This window comes from Microchirus variegatus (assembly GCF_963457635.1).
Source record: "Microchirus variegatus genome assembly, chromosome: 8".
NCBI lineage: Eukaryota > Metazoa > Chordata > Actinopteri > Pleuronectiformes > Soleidae > Microchirus > Microchirus variegatus.
Window position 1 is genome coordinate 17,118,184 of NC_139809.1, and position 20,496 is coordinate 17,138,679.

At 41.1% G+C, this 20,496-nt stretch overlaps 1 protein-coding gene across 3 annotated transcripts in view; it reads right to left on the reverse strand.

Annotated features, from left to right (window-relative positions):
* Positions 1-224: 224 nt before the first annotated feature.
* The window catches only part of mical2b (microtubule associated monooxygenase, calponin and LIM domain containing 2b), a 42,405-nt gene continuing 22,133 nt past the window's right edge, over positions 225-20,496 (reverse strand). The window contains exons 22-36 of one of the 3 annotated variants that reach the window (XM_083893386.1): positions 19,318-19,504; positions 18,677-18,750; positions 18,500-18,581; positions 11,702-11,830; positions 11,093-11,143; positions 10,293-10,408; positions 9,195-9,371; positions 8,939-9,090; positions 8,480-8,844; positions 6,091-6,158; positions 5,911-6,000; positions 3,425-3,518; positions 2,772-2,889; positions 2,604-2,677; positions 225-1,978 (exon numbers count right to left, since the gene is read on the reverse strand). In XM_083893386.1, coding sequence (XP_083749512.1) covers positions 1,752-1,978; positions 2,604-2,677; positions 2,772-2,889; positions 3,425-3,518; positions 5,911-6,000; positions 6,091-6,158; positions 8,480-8,844; positions 8,939-9,090; positions 9,195-9,371; positions 10,293-10,408; positions 11,093-11,143; positions 11,702-11,830; positions 18,500-18,581; positions 18,677-18,750; positions 19,318-19,504 — 2,004 coding nt within the window. In that variant the 3' untranslated portion in view covers positions 225-1,751. Of the gene's footprint in view, positions 1,979-2,603; positions 2,678-2,771; positions 2,890-3,424; positions 3,519-5,910; positions 6,001-6,090; positions 6,159-8,479; positions 8,848-8,938; positions 9,091-9,194; positions 9,372-10,292; positions 10,409-11,092; positions 11,144-11,701; positions 11,831-13,935; positions 14,177-18,499; positions 18,582-18,676; positions 18,751-19,317; positions 19,505-20,496 lie in introns of those variants that run through there. The other 2 variants (XM_083893385.1, XM_083893387.1) reach the window with 2 other exon arrangements.

Here is a 20,496-nt window from a genome sequence, read left to right on the forward strand (position 1 = left end):
ATTTCCATTACAAATTTTCAAAATAAAAGCTGAGTGACTGAGGCTCATTTGTTGGAAAGGAGGAAAAAAAAAACCAGCAGGCATTTTAAGTGTTATAAAGTGTTAAATAAATGTTTATTAAAGATTTCTTTTTTCATAAAATTCAAACCATCTGAAGCAGCATAAAACCAACATCACATTTCTTTTAAATCATGTAAATATAAATTTGTCATCAAAATATTACATTTCCTTTTTCAGCAGGATTAAGACTCTTGTAAACACAATCACAGCAGAACACAGTCGTTAAAGCAGCAAATCCACACCGACTTAAATTTAAAAAATAAAATAAAACAAGACAAAAAGAGCAAAGAAACCTGTGAGTCATCATATTTCTTACCATGACACAGCAGAAAAGCAGGACTCTGTGACGTCACAGACACCAGACACGTGTGTGTAAAAAAGCTGATAAATCCACATTTCCTTAGTGTCCACGTGTAAATACAACTGAACTCTTATTTGTTCAAGAACAAAGTGAAATCAAATATATAAAGACACACAAAACGGCTACAAAGTGACAAAACTGTGAGTTACACACAAACACAAATAAATCCAGTGAGGGTAAAAAACGCTGACACACCAGTTTTTCTTAAGTCCGGTTTGGTTTATGAGGCCCGTTTTCTTTTGGGGTTTTTTTACACGACAGTGCAGGTTTTCAGGCCGGCTGCACGTGGAGGTCACATGACCTTTAAAGGTCCAGTGTAATATTTACGAGGTTTTATTGGCGGAAAATAAATGTAATGTATGTTTATAAATAATTAAAATTAAAAATAAATAATTTAAATTTTTTAATTTTTGTACTTTAAGATCTTGGTGGCAGCCAAGAGTTGTTTTGCGAAAAAGTGTTCTGGTCCTTTCTGGTACGTGGAGTCTAGCGTAGTTACCGCCAAGGAGTGTAGCCGCACTTCCTGTCACGAGCAGAATGTGCAAAGTGCGGCTACTTCCTGTCAAATATCCATGACAGTTTGTAGCCGCACTTTCGCACGCGTTTCCTGATGTTAAATTCTTAAACACTGTACATTTTAAACGTGGAAACCGATGTAACGTAGATGCAGTACCCATAGAGACCATGAGGGGGCAGTGTAGGCTGAAGTTGCAGTGAGATGATCAGAGGACACGAGGAAAACATTTAATGGAGAACAAGACAGCCACTTTTGCTAGTTTTTCTTACGGCTAGTCGATTTTCGTTCACGCAATTGTCGACGTTGCAAAAGTGCCGACGTTGCCATCCACCTCAGATTATAATCCAGGGTTGGGTCAAAAACTTGATTTGGTGATATGTTGTCGTCGTACTTTGTCACGCAATACGATAACTGATACGCCAGGGCAAATGTTTACTTCATGAATCCTCACGGTGGCGCTACCTTAGCTACGTTAAGAGATGCTCCATCCACAATATTGTCTCGCAATCGGCGTATCGCCACATTATCGGTATCGTGTAGCGTATAGCGATGGAATATGGAATTCCGTGTCGCAGAAATTTAGCACTTCAACACTTTGAGGAGGTTCATTTCTACGACTTCTTACACCACTGCCCTCTAGTGAATGTACTGCTCAACAACCATGTGAAAAGAGAGGATAGAAATGATGGCTTCAGTGTTGGACACATGTCCTTCCACATGTAAAGACAGCGTTGATGAACGCGAGGGACATTTATTACCGATAAAAAAAACAACGTCCTGTTTTGCTTTAAAAATAAATTGTCCGTCTCCCGCTCACACCGCCGCGTCCTCCGCCCCCCAGCTGTCGTCTGCGGCCTGGGCCCAGTTGAGCTCGTAGCCCTTGGACAGGACCAGACTCTCCAGGTCCCGGTCCTCGTCCCTCTCCTTCAGCCTCTGCTCCTCCAGCAGAGAGACCAGTGTGTCTCGTTTCCCCACCGTCCTCATGATCTCCGACAGGATCTCCTGCTCCTGCTGGAGCTCCGAGGCGATTTTCTTTGTGTCTGGAGTTTCAAATAATAAAAAAAAGTAGGATAAAGTTAATTTATGTATGTCCCAGATGACAAGTGTCCATTTTTTACCTCTGCATGTTTTTGAACTGTGGGAGGAAACCCAGGATGAGGTTATTAAAGGGAACATTTGGGATGAATCACACTCGCTTTTAGTGAAAACAAGGACAAAAATAACATAAATACCACATTTTTTACACAGAAAACGGCAAAAAGGATAGCATAGACTCATATAAAGACCTCACCTCCCTTTAAAGAAAAGAAAAGAGACTAAACTAACACAAAGTCGACAATATCTCACCTTTACACAGCTATTTCTGCCTGGAAACTAAAGCCTGGTGTCAGACGTGGACACCTGCACCAAATCCCATAGAGAAAATCAGCGATTTTACGTCACAGCACACATTGGTCACAGGGGTTTTGTTGAGCCACTGCTGCCTCTTTCAGTAACTTGAACTACGTCACTGTGCATCTTCAGAGTTTGAAAACCTTCTCTCAGATTAATCTACACCAAACGAGGCGGCGGTAATCCAGCAGCTCCTGTGTTTCCCCCCTGAGCTAAAATGGCTGATTTTCTCTATGGAGTTTGGTACTTGAGTCTCCGCTGTTCGTCTCTTACCGTCTCTCGCCATCCTGCGCCGCAGCTCCTGCTGCAGTCGACTCTGCGCGTCCTCCAGTTCAAGCTCTTGAGCGCTGTTGGGTGTTTGAACGGGGGGGGGGGAGAAGTTAGACCGACCTCTAGTGGTGAGCAGCGTGAATTACAAGCAAGGTACGCCACGGTACTCACAAGATCATGAGTTCGGACTCGTATCGCGCCAGTCGGTTCTTCTCCAGGACGAGTTTGAACCAGGACTGATAGAGGTGGGCCTCATCGCTGTCGTCCAGGGGCGAGGACTCTGAGGACTCTGGGGAAGGGAAGGAGGGAAGGAAGGAAGGGTGAATGAAAGGAGAAGGAGGCAGCATGAAGAAAAATGGACAAAGCATTTCAGTTTCGTGTCAATTATGTAACACACAGAGAGAGAGAGAGAGAGAGAGAGAGAGAGAAGGGCATCTGTTCTGTGTCAGCCTGACAACAAACAAAGGCCTGTACTGTAAAAAAAAAAAGAGGAAACTATAAGTGGCTGTGTGTGTGTGTGTGTGTGTGTGTGTGTGTGTGTGTGTGTGTGTGTGTGTGTGTGTGTGTGTGTGTGTGTTGTGAGTGCAGAGCCATTAAACTGCATATGAAGAGCTTTTAACCAGATCAGGATCACAATGCACTGCTTTCCCCTCTCTCTAAATGGGCCTGAGAAACACGGCCACAGCAGTGCAATAAAAGGAGAGAAAAGAAGAGGATGAATGAATGAATGAATGAATGAATGAATGAAGTCGGGCCGCAGGTGTCATGGCGACGGGTGGCTCTCTCTCTCTCACTCTCTCCGAGTGTGTGTGACGTCCACGTACCGGTTTCCCCCCTGATGACCTTCTCGATCGTCACTCCTCTCTCCTCCACGTCTCTCTGCTTCTCCCCCACCTCCTCCAGTTGTCTCTGAATCACCTGCACAATGACGCAGATGTGACAGTGGTCATAAATATATATATATAATATTCTTTTTAAATCAACAGCAAGGGAACAAAAGGATTCCCCTGGATTCCTTTTCTGTGTCGCGTTCGATCGTTTTAACATCACATCATTGATCCACTGCTGCCTCCATCAGTGACTTCCAATGACTTACTTTGTGACATCGGCATTCGAAAAAACCTGAGTTCAGATTCACCTCAGTGACACAAAGTGGCCACACGAGGCAGCAGTAGACCAGCTCCCCGTGAGCTTAAAACGGCGATATTCTCTCTGGACTTTGGTGTGGTGCAGTGTTGTTTTCGAGTTTTCAGTGACGAGACGAGAATGGACGAAAATGTTAGTGGTCTTGTCAGACGTTTAAAATGCATGACATTTCTGCTTATTGTGTGTGTCAATTTTCTAGTTAGGGTGGGGGTGGCTGTTAGGGTGAGGGTGGCTGTACTTCAGCCAAAGCATTTTAACAGGAAGGGGTATATATGTGTGTATATGTCATGAATGTATAATATGAACTGGATAGAGCACCGCCCCCTCTGCCTTGAAGACAATTTTTGCATGGTGGCCACTGTGGGTACTGCAACAAAAAATCCCATGGAGCCCAAAAAGCAATTTTCCCATTGACCGCAATAGTAAAAGAGACGCGTGTAAAAGTGTCCACAGGACACCTCGAGACATGGACACGGGCTTTTATAAATCTTTACATTATATTTTTTTAATATATGGAGTTTCATGTTTAAAAAACATTCCTAAAGGCCATAAAAAGCCCAGACAAATCTTATTTCTCAGAGTAACGTCACAGCTGTGTACGAGCACAGCCAAGCGCGGTCATGTGGCGTCTCGGGAACGGCGCTGCTGTCAGTGAACCGTACGATATGAAAACTTCATGAGAAATGTGAATAAATGAAGACAATGAGGGGGTTTTGTTTACATTTTTAAAATATTATGACAAAGCAGGTTTTAGTTGTTTATTCGGCGCTCATTAACATTTATTTTCAAACGTATTATCGATATATTAACGAGCTGTTGTGTGGGTTCATTGAGGAGAGCAGACTGACATGCTGCACTTTATCACTGTGTTCAGTCCCGGACATCGTGACACTGATGACGGTGTGGACTGTGGAGCTGTGACGGTGCGATGCACTGAGATCTGCGGTTACTTCACCACTGATTCCCGGGGAGGATGTTTGTCTTATCGTCACTATCGGTTCATAAAGTTATTGTTAAATGTGACGATTACGCAAATTATAGTTGAATATAAACGTGTTGAGTGAAATAATCGGGAGTTAAAAACCTACTTTAACACGTTGTTATTGTTCGTAATAATAATTATACAATTATATAAGGGAAATCAGACAAAAACAACATGATTCCTGTAACACATATAAAGTAATAGTCACAGTCCTAACCCAAATAAACCATGTTTATTGATCGTTTTAATCTTTAACTCCGTCATTGTACTTTTCAGCTTCACTATATTCACTTCGATATCGTTGGTTTTGCATTTATTTACAAATCCATGGTTAAAAGCCGAAGTTAACGTGACGCCTGTATTCATGAAATCCGCTAGCTCACGTCATTAGCGTACTCCCATCATGCCTTTCGCTGTTCATGTACGCGCCGAGCAAGTCGATAACGCGGACGGCTCGTTCACATAGCCGAGAGGAATGATGGTAGGGACACTACTGCGCATGCTCTATGGGCCCCATAACCCGGAAATAAACGCGGAAGTCCAAAACTTTTTTGGCATATGCGCTGGGTGAGCAGCTTCATAGGAATGAACGGAAGCGGAGGGGCGGTGCTCTATCCAGTTCATATTATACATCCATGGTATATGTGTGTGATATTTGCAAACAGGGAGCATTTTATTTGGTCATGATTGTCCAATGCTTATTTCCTATATAACTGAATATAGCAACTAGCAGCATTTTAAGCTAGCGATCTTTATGCTAAGATGTTGGCAAACAACAAACAGATGGATTATTTAGAGGCAGAAAGAAAGCAGGACATGACAATAACTGGACACGGTAGTTAGTCGTAATGGCTAAAGTTAGCTTTTGTTACGCTAACGTCAATTCATTATGTGCATTTTTCTTTAGCAGCATGTTTAGCCATGTTTACATTCAGTGACGGTGTGGTCACTGCCCAACAACAATTTCCAATACTTATTGACCAAAATAAATTTGTTAAAAGACTATACTATACTATACTATACTTTTTCGACTAAAACTAGACTAAAACCCTTTTGAGTTTTCTTCGACTAAAACTATCACATATAGAAGTGACTAAAATGTGACTAATAAGCATTTTCGTCCAAAAGACTAGGACTAAATCTAAGATGGTTGTCAAAAACAACACTGGTGTGGTGTTGTACCTGAGCTCTGTGGAGTCTCTTCAGCTGGTCTCTTTTGGTCTGCTGGGCCACCGTCTTCTCCTGCTTCCTCTTCTGTCTCTCTGGACACAGCTGGGACGAGAAGAGACGATATATTAATTCAGTCATTCACTCACCACGCGCACTCGTGCTGCGATTCACAACGCTACTTTACGTACAAACCTTCTGAGCAGACGGCAGGTTTTCATGTTCGTCGTCGCTGGACGAGTCCAGATTTTGTTGACTGGAGGCTGAGAGGGGAAAGTTAACAACACGTTACACACAAGTTTAAAGAGCCCATATTATACCCTATTACCCCAAGTTATACTAGTTCCTGATGCCCTAATGAACATGTCTGTGTCATGCTTTAGTCAAAATATCATAAGGATGAAGCACAATAGCAGTTCAATAACTCTGCCAAAACAGCCTTTTTCAGAATGCTCGGTTTTGTGCCTGGTCATTTACATGTGAATGAGACCCAGGTAAACACACACACCCACTGCTTCCAGGGGAGTGTCGATCTAACTTACTATCCACAGCCATACTGTCACCACTTATCACCTATTGTCATGCATCGTCGTCCCAACCCCCGCTCCATATACCCCATAGTAATGTCCGTTTACCCGTTGTTACTGCGTTTCACTGTAATGCATAGAGTGACCATGATTTTGGCTTCTCGCGATCATAAAAACATAAGAATCGAAGAAAAACGATTAATGCGCCGCGCGGCATGTATGTAAATTCCTATGCTAGAAAAATACCTTGAATGCACCAGTGTTAATGTGGCTGCAAGTGACGTGTGTGGATCAATAATGAGGAGAGAACGTGGAAACACCACAGAAAGGCAGCCTTTGATTTTGCACAATATGGGCCCTTTAAAGAAGAAAAACTGCTGATAAGCATTAGTGATCTGCTGGCGGCTTACTGGTGGTACCGTTCAGAAGTTTGGGCTCACTTAGAAATGTCCTTATTTTTGAAGAAAAAACACTTTTTTTTTCGATTAATATAACATTAAATGAATCAGAAATACATTCTATACATTGTTATTGTGGTAAATGACTATTCTAGCTGAAAACGTCCATTTCCAGTGTTCTAATGGTACATTTGTGTTTGCTAATCGTGTTAGAAGGCTATTGGATGATTAGAAAACCCTTGGAAACCCTTGTGCAATGATGTTAGCACAGCTGAAAATAGTATTGCTGGTTCTAAAAGTAATTATTTCTAATCTTGTCAAGATCTTGACTATATTTTCTATTCATTTTGCAACTCTTTTGATGAATAAAAGTGTAACTCCCCAAAAAATGGTAAAGATGACCCCAAACTTTTGAATGGTAGTGTAAGTGCCACGTTTAATGGGACAAAATTGACATCTTTATGCAATAAAGTTGAGCCCCCTAGTGGCTAATCAATATACTTTATTTCCTAGCATCAGGAAGAAAGTTCAACTGCAGCCACAACCGTAACCACCTTTTGTTATTATTATTTAGGTAAGCTATTGGAATTCCTGTAATTTTTGTTTAAAAGATCGCATTTTTGAGGCACTTAACTTTGGTGAAAATGGCTGAAAATTGGCACGGACATCCGAACTGCTGAAAAATAGCTATAGCAAAATAAGGGTAACAAGTGATGCAAAATGGCTCTGTAGGGCCCCCCTCAAAAAGGTGAAAACCCAGTAGGACAAGGGCGAAACTAAGTTGCACCAAATTTCACGAAACTAGGTAGAAACGTGACACAGCCCAAGACGAACCAAAAAGTCCATTGGGACCATGGCGTCAACGCAACAGGAAGTCTGGCATTTTGAATTTGGTGTCCATTTTGGGGCGATAACTTGACCGCACATTGACCGATCGGCTTGAAATTTCCAACGAGACACAACAAACCATACCTAAACATATCTACAGAGATGTACTTCACCCAACGGGAAGTCAGCCATTTTAAATTTGGCGTCCGTTTTAGGGCCACTTCACGTTCACGCAAACAAACAAACAAACTCGTCTGAGCCAAGTTAATCGTAACAATGTAAAAAAAGGTCAATTTGTAGTCGACACATGAAAGATGAAAAGCTATCAAAAAGGTTTGCAGATTTAAAGGGCGTGGCCACGGCAATTAGCCATGAAGCAGAAAGTGCCCGACAACTTGACCGCACATTGACCGTTCAGCTTGAAATTTCCAACGAGACACAAGGAACCGAACTTAAAAACGTCTACGAAGATGTACTTCACCCAACGGGAAGTCAGCCATTTTGAATTTGGCGTCCATTTTGAGGCCACTTCACGCAAACGAACTTGTCTGAGCAGATTCAAAGGGGCGTGGCTACGGCAATTAGCCATGAAGCAGAAAGTGCCAGATAACTTGGCCACACATTGACCGATCGGCTTGAAACTTCCTACGAGACACAAGAAACCAAACCTAAACACGTACGAAAATGAACTTCACCCAACGGGAAGTTAGTCATTTTGAATGTAGCCGCTATTTTGCACATCAAGGGCAAGAACATGAAGCCTGAGACGCACACTCTTCTATGACCCAACCGTGGTTTTCCAATACCTCCCTGCGGTCACAGCGCTCTCACCTTTGTTCCTGAGGTTGGTGAGAATGGTGGTGATTTCCTTCTGGGCGTCTTGCTCCTTCCCCTTGCTCTCCGACGCCTCCCTCTTGCTCAGCCTCAGGGAGGAGAACAGGTCGAGCCTCCTGCGCGGCAGCGAGCCCATGTCATCGCTGAACACGCCTCCGGAGTCCCTGCGGTTCTTCAGCGACACCTGCTGCAGCAGTGAGGGCAGGTCCCGGCCGGCCCCCCACGCGTCGCCCCCTACGGACGCCCATCGCTCCTCGCGCGCCTCCTCGTCTCTGTGCGGAGGCGCGGCACTGAAGAGGGAGGTGAGGCTGAACGCTCCCTCTGACATGGGTCTCTGTCTGTGGAGGACGTCGCGTTTGGGTCTACTGGTGAAGGCAAAAGACCAAGTTTAATAGATTAAACTTAATAGATTAGATTTATGTATAATGTGCTGTATTTAAAGGGGGCGTTGTTTACATTCTGACTGCATTGTTGGCGCCGCTGGACGCACTGGTCACGCTAAATGTTCTCCTGAAGGCGTTGGCGATGACCTGGAACGCCGAACGAGAAGAGGCCGGAGTTTGGCTGGAGTCTGCGTGAGGCTTATCTGTGTTTGTCTCTGCCGATCCCTGATAAAACATCAGAGCGCAGTAGAGAGAAAATAAAACACGTGTTATTCTGCCCCTCCTCCACAGAAACGACAGCGTTGATAAAAATGGTTGAAAAACTCCACCTGGTTTTTCTGCTGTCGCATCGTCCGCTCAGTGTCCTCTGATGCGACGTCCCAGTTTAACAGCTTCTCCTTCTGAGCCAGAGAAATCTTCAGACGCGTCTTTGGAGGCGACGCCACCGCCGGGGTTTCTTCTCTCTTTTCACTCGTCTCCGTGCAAAGCTGAGAATCTGCTGACGTCTTGAATCCATCGAGTGAGAGAATAAAAACAGAATCAATCAGTGAAAGTTCATTTTGGTTGGATTGAACCTTTAAAACTTGCAGCATTTTGACAAAGTAGTATTTTTGTGGAATCCACCTTTAAAACTTAAAAAAGAGCGAGAAACTGACTTATGTACAAGCCTCTCCCCCTCCTCGCTCTGCCCCCTTCCAAACACCTGCGTCTAACTGTCCAAAATGGTGAAAAACGGAGAAAACGAAGCGTTTTAAAGTTGTCGTATTTCAAGAACGGTTGATGACACGGATACAGTTTGTGAGCGTCAGGGGCTTTCAGGAACTCCCACGTTTAAATTTGTGAAAAACGGGTGTGAATTAGCAGAGAAATTACAGTTTTTAAATCGCCCTCGTCTTCGTTTTTAACTGAGTTTTAACATGAGGGTCAATGGGAGGTTTGACCAGAACTCGCTGCGCTTTTAGGTGATTTTTAGAAAAACTACAAGTCATATGAATGAAAATAACACACATAGTTAGACGACAACCATAGCAACGTTTTGATGTAAAAATTGTCTGCGTACGTTGGAAATTGTAAGCAGGAGAAGAGTTTAATAAGAGATTTTTGTGATTAGGAGAGTCTCGAGTCTTGTGACCCGTTTAAAGTTTCAACGAGGTCTCTACGTTAAAGTATGACGGCACCGTGAGGCTCCAAAGTGGGCTGGATTAAAACCGTTTCCCATTGATATGTGGAAATTCTTCGCGATTTTTGTTGCCATGGTTCCTCGAAACGCTCCAAAAAGTCATAACACACCATTCCCGATCAAACCGCACGTTTTGATATCGGACATGTGGGATTTTTCTCAAGACGAAGAAGAAATGCTAACAATAACAATAGATGCTTGATTTGCATTGCTTAGCAGGCACTAGAAATATCTATATTTGATTTACAGCTTCCATCTCTGCTGCCGTGATCTCCTCAAAGACGGCTTCAGGTACGGTCTCTGGTCCGTCTCTGTCCAGAGGACGACTTCTGTGGAAGGGTTTGATGAACATCAGAGGGAAGGCTGCAGATACAGACACAACACAAACCACGTTAGATCAAAAAAATCTATGATTTTTTATCATAATATAGCATTTAGAGCACAAAACTTAACCGTTAAAATATGGACAGAAAGTCTAAGTGATAGCCCGAAAGAAAATATTATTCAGATTGAATTTGAGAAAAGTTTGACAAAAAACTCCCCCCCAATTTTTTTTTTATTGTCAATTCATCGAAGTTAACCCGTGTTATTTAACAAACTACACTGTAAAAACAAAGATATAACATGTAGGGTTAAAGTTAGAAAATCATAAATAATGTCTATTTTCACATTTAGATGCAACATTTTAACATTTAATTTCGAAGATATTTCGATATAAAACGGTTAGCCTGTGTTATTGAACAAAACTACACTGTAAAAACAACAACAATCAAAACAACAAACAATAAATAAGACAAAAGAAAAAAAGAAACATTAACCTGTTTCAATATGCTTTCAAGAGAACAACACTGACCTCTGGTGTTAGAGATATAGCATTACAACATAGTTTACATCATGCATTTTTGAGTCTCACTTCAGACTCAAAAGTTTAAAATACGTTTTTTTAATTTTACAAATATTGACAAATCAACCCTGCAACTTATGTTTCAAGATAAACAAACATTTGATATATATAATATATATATTTTTTAAATCGTAAACACTCACTCGCTCGAATCTTCTTCCTCCACCGGTGATTGGTTTTGACGTCACAGTGATCTACAGAGATGAGACACATGGGGGCGCTGTTAGTAACTCACGCTGACATTTAACTCCAAACAATACCAAAATTAAAAAAAAAGGCCCAAGTTCATTTTTTACGTCAATTTCAAATCAAATTGACAGCAATATTTGCAAATGTCTAAACCTCATTGTGGAAATTTTATATTTTCCAATATTCTAATATATTTAGATTAACAGATTATTAATCAGATTATAAAGCAGATTTTAAGATTTTGAATTTAAACATAATGTATAACAACTAGATAGACTAGAAAAAAAATGGATTTAAAAATGTTGATACATTGATACAATTTTTTTTTTAATTAAAAATTTAGAACAGATTGTAACGTTTAGATTTTAAAATGTAGATGTATGTAGAAAAATTTCGAAAATTTAGATTGGGAACATAATTTGATTAGAATTTAGATTTTAACATTAAAATTAAAATTTAAAAAATAAATGTTTTTTTATTTTTTATTTTTTTTTAGATAGAACAGACTTTAACCTTCAGATAACATAATTAAAAAAATTCAAAGGAGGAGGAGCCACACTGACCTTTGGTGCTGCCTGTTGTCGTTGTTGTGTTGTCGTCACCACCCACAGCCTCCGCGTGCATCTCCACGTCTTCAGGAACTCTTTTCTGACTTTTATCGAGCTGCTGTGGAAGCAAACGTGGAGCCGCACCTAGGAATAACAGCAGCGTGTTGTTATTAATCTGCAACTACAGCAATAACCGATGATTATTCTTCATAAAAAAATATTACTCCATGCAAACTGTCTTCCATGGATGTACATGGATACAGCTAATATACTACATATACAGTACATTATCATCAAAGGAAACCAAACAAATATACACAAATCTTAACGTTTTAAAGATATATTTCAGATTTTTTTGTTGTGGTTCTATGAGAAACTTAGCCGATTGTGCTCTGCTGGCACTTAAACCAAAAGTTTAGTTGAAAAAAAATTACAATCAGCATAAAAATCTAAGACTGTGTAAGCCGCTCGCTCTCCCGCACCAAAGTCCATTGGGAAAATCAGCGATTTTACATCTTGGCACACAGGAGTCGTTTCATCCACTGCTGCTTTCATCCGTCAGTGAAAAATAAGTTGTTTTTTTAAATTCAGCATTTGAAATCTTTGCACAGATTTCCCTAATTAACAAACCGTTACAAACATAGTGGCAGTAGACCAGCAGCTCCTGTGTGCCGTCGAGCTAAAAACGCTGATTTTCTCTATGGAGTTTGGTCCCGGAGGTTGTTTGCGAGATTGTGCAATACCTAAAACCCAAGATTAGAAACTTTTATTCTCAAAAATAACACAATATTTCCATGAGCAGAACAACCACAGACATTAAAAATAAATACAAATGTGACAGAACAGAGAATTACTCACAGAATCACGAAAATCCTCCAAAATCTGCATCAAACCTTTGTTTTTCTTTACACATCCACAGATTAAAACTCACGGGACTGACGTCGTCACTTTGGCTCATTTCAGTTGAGCGACTTTGTTTAAATGGACGGCAATAATCTGATATAAACCAGATTAATAAAGCAGTCCGATTAAGACACCGCAGGTTATAGATTAATATGGTGTTTTCCAGAGCAGTAGACATAGTAATAGTCTGTCCCTTTTCTTGTTGACATAATCTGACTAACAACTCAGGCAAACATCGTAATCTGAACGATGTTTTATTCAGAATGACGTAAATAGTCAGATTACTGGTGTCCATGTAAAGACGGAAGGTAATGGCAACATTCTGATGTTAATCTGATAAATAAATTATTTTGTATTAAGACACAGTATATTCTAATCTGGGTCACATCATGAAGATCTGTATATGATTTAATCAGATTATCATGTGCGATTGGCATTGTAATCTGAATTATATCGTAATCAGAATAAAATCATTAATCCGATTATGTGTCCATGTTAACCAGACGACTTAATCTGAATATTAATCAGATTAAGACACACAGTATAGTTTTAATCTTAGTCACATGAAGATCTGTGTACGATGTAATCAGATTATCATGTGCGATTGGCATCGTAATCTGAATTATATCTAAATCAGAATAAAATCACTAATCGGATTATGTGTCCATGTTAACCAGAATACTTAATCTGAATATTAATCAGATTAAGACACACAGCAATTGCGATTGGAGTTTCCACAGCTGGGGGACGTAAAAGAGGATAGAAAAAGATATATGGAAAGAAGATTCTATCAACGACCCTTGCAAACATCATCAATGGGAATAAAGTCTTCATCAGATTAAAGCCACTAATGGGGATTATCGGTGTCCATGGAAACCCAGTCGGTGTCTGAAGCAGAAGAAAACCAAACCCAGAGGAAAGGACAGAGAAGATTTGACAGGACGTTCACTTCACTTGTGTTCAGTTTTTTTTTACCTTCAGTCACTTTAGCTGAAAAACATTAGATTATTTTACATTTTATAAGCCTAACCCACCGCCGTGTGCCGCCTGACACCATTACAGCGCGGGTTAATAAAAGCTCCGACTGTGAAAATGTCCTACGTACATTAGGAGTTTGATGTTATATCAAATTAACACAGAGGTGGGAAGATGATTTTTGATGGAAGTTGTTAATTTTACATCGTTAAAACAAAGATGTGGAAACAGTGCGACATTTAACATAATTTGTGCCACGTCCCTAATCAGATTAACCACTCACTTTGCGACTCACTTCATTGGGCAACAAAGGACGAAGCAAATTTACGTATGAAATCAAATTTGATTTATTGTTCTTGTGATGTATTTACAGCTCATAAATAATCATAAATTAAGCAACTTTTACAGTGGTTGTCAAAATAGAAAACAAATAAGCCACGGCTGGCCTGGCCTGGCCTGTGTCCAGACAAAAACAGATAAACAATAAAGGCAACAACAACAAAAAATAATGTGCGAGAAGTAGCTACACGATCGGCTGCCGATCTCCGAGTAAAGTCTACGAGGAACATGAGAGAGATCTGGAGAAAGGTTCTGGTGTGGAAGGACGTCCTTCTGTAACAGAGGGAACCACAGACGGACCACAGACACGAGGACACAGACGTTAGCCTCGCTTGATATCGACCCACTTTTCGCGGGGACCCGCGACAAATTCGACGTCTGATATTGGGCTAACGCGACGTTTGGATGGTCGGCAATTAAATCTAAAGATAAATCCACAAAGATCAGATAGTAGAACGTACATGAATATTGGACGTAATCTTTGGGTTTGCCCTAGAAAGTAAGAATATATTAAATAGCCACAAGGGGGCGACTACACTGACTGAAAAAATGGGTTTGATTGAATGAAAATTTAGGGAAAATCTACTTCTTACTTGATTGACATGATGTCAATTTGGTCATCAACCATCTCACGTGGTGATTCGCGACAAACTCCGAAATTAAGAAAATGCGATGTTGGATCTGTTTTTTTCCACAATCTGATAAGAAAATACATGATTTGCAAGTTTTTTCAACAAAAATCAGATCTTAGAATGCACAGTATGTAAAAAAAAAGTTATCTTGAGGTTTGCTTGGTGAGGCCAACTCGGGAAGTAATAATATATCAAATAGCCACCAGGGGGCAACTCCGCTAGCTGTTTAGCTTATTTGAATAAATATTAGCTTCTACTTCTCAGTAATTTATGTGATGTAAATTTTAACAAATATGAACTTCAATATGGAGATAATGCGATGTTGGCGTTTTTCTGCGATCTAATTGACTTTTTTCCACAATGTTAAAAAAAATAAAATAATAATAATAATCCAATCTGGAACCTGGATATGTGAACTCACGCGAAGCCACTAAAAAGATAATTAACACGTTATGGACACGCCAGACGTAACGTAAATGTTATTTCCATTCGTTAATTTTGTTGATACGATTGATTAAATAAAAGATATTGAGCATTGCCTGGGTTTCAAAAAGTGAAGGCTCGCTAAAGCAATAATGCTATGCTAATGACCGAAAGAGGATTGTGCATCGTAGCGTTGTTCAGGTTTGCGTTAGAATATATAAAATGAATTGAAAATGATGGCAAAATTAGCGTCTAAATTTTGTCATTTCGTGTTCTGCGACAACCATGACACCCACAACTAAGAAAATGCGATATTGGCGTTTTTCTGCGATCTTAGATAATTTGATAGTCTTCAGGTTTGCTTGGTGAAGCCAACTATGAAGTAAAAACAAATATCAAACAGCCACCAGGGGGTTATGTAAATTTCCTCATTCCTCTTCCAGGTGACCTGTTGGAATGGTTTGGTCGGGTTTTTTTTCCCACTATTGCAAAAATAAATAGATGAGTTTTGAATTTGCTTGTGAGAAAAAATATATTTAATGATGGTCATGCAATAATTTTATAGAAAGAAAAAATCCCACAAAAAGAATGGGTGGCCATATTAATGTGACATTCAAGTAAGTTTACACCTATTTAGGTTTAGTTTACACCATGCAACACATCAAACGTTCGCATTTACTGCATGCCATACCCTGGACTCATGCTGGTCTGTGAGTGGTTAATCTGGATTAGGCGAAGAAGTGAGAGTGGTAACTGAACTACAGAGGCAGCCAATGTAAAAGCAACAAAACAATGTTTGTTTTTTAAATGACTGAAGGCGGCCAATCGTCACCTTCCCTGCTGGCGGGAATCAGCCAATCAGAGGGTGCAGCACTGGAAACTTGAAACAGACTGAACAAAATGAAGTGAACAAAGGAGGAGGAGATTAATCTGAGAAACGATGGGAAATGAGATGAGTGTTGAGGCGGTGTCGGAAAAGAGGAAAAGCTGAAAAAAGTACAAGACAAACGTTGGAATAGTGTCGAAAAGAGGCAAAGAAAATGTCTGTGCGTTCTCCTGAAATGTTCCCAAAACTTACACAATTAAACCAGCGAGAGATCAATTCACCTCTGGAGTCAGACAAAAAAAACAAAACAACAACAACAAAAAGAGCCACAAAACACCAACAACAAAAATGCAACAAATCGAATAAAAAAAACAACAACAAAGTGAAAAACATTCAGCGAGTCGAGAATATTCAGTCTTGTGTCGGCACATTTTTTGGCTAAAAATGAATTTCAGTTTGACTTTGCAACTCAAATCCGAAAATTCGAACCATTGATACGGAAACCTGAACTTTTTATGAAATTCTTTAGCACAAAATGATGATAAAAAAATAAGGATAAAGTAGAAGGACGACTCAATTTATGTCTTAAAGGTGATATATGTAAGAAATAGTGCTGGGTGTGTGATGATGCGCGTGACGTCATGTTTACGTGCCGCGACACCGGAGTCCAGGCACCGCTTACCAGTTAGCTCCATTAACTGCATTAGCTCCTTAGCGCCGTTAGCGCGCCTACAGTCAAACTGGAGCGGTCTGTTTATTAAATGAAAAGAGCAGCGCTACAAATAACTAGCGTACCTGTGTACTGCGTATGTGTGCCTCTGTTTTTAAAGTTTAGCGTTACTTTAGAGACTAATTTTAACAATCGGCAGTCCCGTAAACAAGACGTCACACACGTCTTTTTCCGGTCAGTCGTCATGGAAACGCACCATGCATTAACGTTGACGCCGCTAACCACTGCTATCGCGTTAACGCGCCAAGCACTAGTAAGAAATGTACTATATTAAGACAAAATGATTGCGATGTTAAGGGAGAAATTCAAATACCACATGTTTTTTTGTCCGTTGCGCTACCCACATTCGTCTCAACCAGAGGGAAAACAAAATGAGGAAACTTTTCTCCCAAATTGGGTTCTATCGTACACTTTTTCAGTGGATATTTAGCGTACATATAATGTTTTTACGGTCCGTTACTGTCGCCATGTCGCATCAAAATGAAACAGACAGCGTTTTATGTGTTTTGGAAAATATGGCAACCTACGTTAAGACTTGAAATTTGTGACAAAGGTCGTTGTTGTTGAACTTACATATCACCTTCAAGAGTAAAGATCTAGTTTTGTAATAAAAAGAAAAATCAAAAATAAACTTCTAGATACGCTTCTGAAGTTCCGTTAACACTGTTTTGGCATTTCCATTGCACGTCTCTGTGGGATTGAGTTCAAGTGCAGCAGGCAAATATGCAGAGTCACTCAGTGCGTTTACATGCTTGGTCAAAGTCCGGTTGCAGTCGGACTAAGGCAGTAATTAGGTTTAAATAATGTCTGACGACAATTGAGCTAGTCTTAGTCGGACTAACATACCTGGATAATGCGATCCATAGTCCGATTACTCCTGTATGAATATATGCTTAGACGGACTGGAGTCCGGCCGCGTCTTTCTTAGGACAACACGGCAATTTGTACCAAGATTAACATGCACAGCGTTTGCTTTTCTTTGACGTAAAGGTCACTGATTCAATACGCACTAGCATATCGCGTTGTCCCGTCTTAGTCGGACTATGGTCTTGGCTCGATTAAACTGTGCATGTAAACGTACTGAGTGCAACGTCGTAATTCCGACGTCATTTTAGTTTGGTGAAACCAACGCAGTGAAGATGGTATCCGAGGTTAGGATCAGTGGGCGTGTTCCAGGCTCTTCTGAGCCAGACTAGACCAACCGATCGCCGAGTCCAACAATTGGGTGAGATTTCATGAAGTTGAAACGGCAAAGTTTACAAACACCGTCTTCACTATTGACCTTTCATGCGCATTATCAGCAGCACTGGAACAGACCCACGTGATTCGAGACGGTTCAACGCGACAGTCAACAAATATTCTGAGCCAATTATCTGGAACAGACAAGAGCTGCAGAGTTTTATTCATACCTTTAAGTTAGTCGAGGTTTCTTTACGCGCTTTTTACACGCTAAGATCTGGGTTTTTTTTCAGTTTCTCAGGCTGGTTCTCACACACACAAACTAAGTGTGTCAGTACCTCATACTATAACCACCCCTATGTACTAAATACTTTGTGAATACACAATAAAGTCAGAGGGATTATATGATAGAAGGCTTTTTGCCGTATAGCTGTGTGTATAAGCTGTAAGTTAAACAAGTTTAAGTGTCAAAAATATGATCATCTATGAACCAGAGAACAAACTGTAAATGTAAACTGGCCCCGCCCTCCACGTTAATCCCTGTGCCTATATGAGCTGCTGTTGGACCGGCTGGTTCTCCTGGTAGATCTGCCCCAGCACCTCGTGCATCATGCAGAGCAGAGGGCAGCCCAGGCTCAGCAGCTCATACAGGAACACGTAGTCACGAGAGCGGCTCCGGACGTGGGAGCTCGCGGCAGCCAACGAACCACACACACCCTCCAATAGCTGACCAGGCAACACACACACAGCCCGGCTAGCATGCCTCGGCCAGCTCAGGCCTCGCCTAAGCAAGGAAACCAGGGTACCTGGAGCGTGGGTCTGGACGCCGCCTGTCGCCGAGAAGCTCCCACTGTCCAGCGACAAGGGTGTGCCGTGGATTTGGTCACCCTATGGACATAAAGACAAGAAGGACATACATGTATAAATATTTTATATACATTTTTGTGAAGAAAACTTTAACATATAATGGCAGTTTTGCTCACCATTTTCCCTCTGAACCTGCCTGGGCGGAAACTGTTCTGACGCTGGGCGTAATGCACCTTACAGTAGAACTTAGCTGTAAAGAAAACGAATCAGACAAACTATGAGCTAATTCAGGTTAAAACTAGTGCTGGGCACTAGGTTAACGCATGACGTGTTTCCATGACGACTGACTGGAAAAAGACGCGCCTGACGTCATGTTTATGTGCCGCGACACCAGAGTCCAGGCACCTTAGCTCTGTTAGCTGCATTAGCTCCTTTAGTGCTGTTAGCGTGCCTACAGTCAAACAGGAGTGGTCCGTTTGTTAAACGAAAAGAGCAGCGTTACAAATAACCAGCGTACCTGTGTACTGCGTATGTGTGCCTCTGTTTTTAAAGTTTAGCGTTACTTTACAGACTCATTCTAACAATCGGGAGTCACGTAAACATGACGTCACGTGTTTTTTACCGGTCGTCGTTGATGCGTTAACATGCCCAGCACTAGTTAAAACGAAAAACTTCCACAGACTCATCAACACACAAAATTTACAGTTAAACCGATCATTCGAATCACAACAATATCGTTTATCGCAATTATTCACGTTGATAGGAAATATTTATATCTTTCTATGCTTTGTAAGAAGAACGGATAAATCAAACGCACCCTCCTGAGAGTCGAAGGTGTGTCCTCCCAGACGGAGGGTGCAGTTGCAGACGTCACAGCGGAAACACTCGCGGTGGAAGAAGTAGCCCTCAGTGCTCAGTCGCTCCATCACGTAAACCCGTTTGGTGCAAAAGTGGCAGATGTCGCTGCCGCCAAGCCCGGCAGAGAAGTCCTTACGTACCACACACTGACAGAGTGAGACAAAAATAAAACAAAATAAGATGACATGAGACAACGTTATATTTTTCATAAGGGTTGTGCATTTCCGGGAAATGCAGAGTCAGTGGTGAGTTGTTAATCTGTTAAAAAGCAGCTTCACCCGTCGTAAGAAGTGTTGGACAAACATTCATTATTTTCTTTTTAAGACATAACAGACACCATTTTTGTGCTTGGCTCATCTACTCTATCTATGTAGATGGATGGCTAGCTAACTAGCAAACTACCAACCCTTCTGTATTTCAGTCTGCCCATCTCTATGTAGCTAGATAGCTAACTAGCAAACTACCAGCCTTCTCATCTCCCTGTTTATCTGTCTGTCTGCCCATCTACTGTATCTGTGTAGCTAGATAGCTAACTAGCTAACTACCAACCTGTTTGTCTAACCTATCTATCTGTTTGTCTAGCTACCTACTCTATCTATGTAGCTAGATAGCTAACTAACAAGCAAACTACCAGCCTTCTCATCTCCCTGTTTATCTGTCTTTCTGCCTATCTACTGTATCTATGTAGCTAGATAGCTAACTAGCCAACTACCAACCTGTTCTATCCGTTTCTCTGGCTACCTACTGTATTTCTGTCGCTAGATAGCTCACTAATTAGCAAACTACCAGCCTTCTCATCTCCCTGTTTATCGGTTTGTCTGCCTATCTACTGTATCTATGTAGCCAACTGGCTAACTACCAACCTGTTTGTCTACCCATCTATCTGTTTTTCTGGCTTCCTACTCTATCTATGTAGATGGATGGCTAGCTGACTACCAACAGGTTTGTCTACCTATCTATCTGGCTACCTACTGTATCTATGTAGCTAGATGGCTAACTAACTAGCAAACTACCAGCCTTCTCATCTCACTGTTTAACTGTCTGTCTGCCTATCTACTGTATCTATGTAGCTAGCTAACTACCAACCTGTTTGTCTACCTACCTATCTGTTAGTCTGGCTACCTACTCTATCTATGTA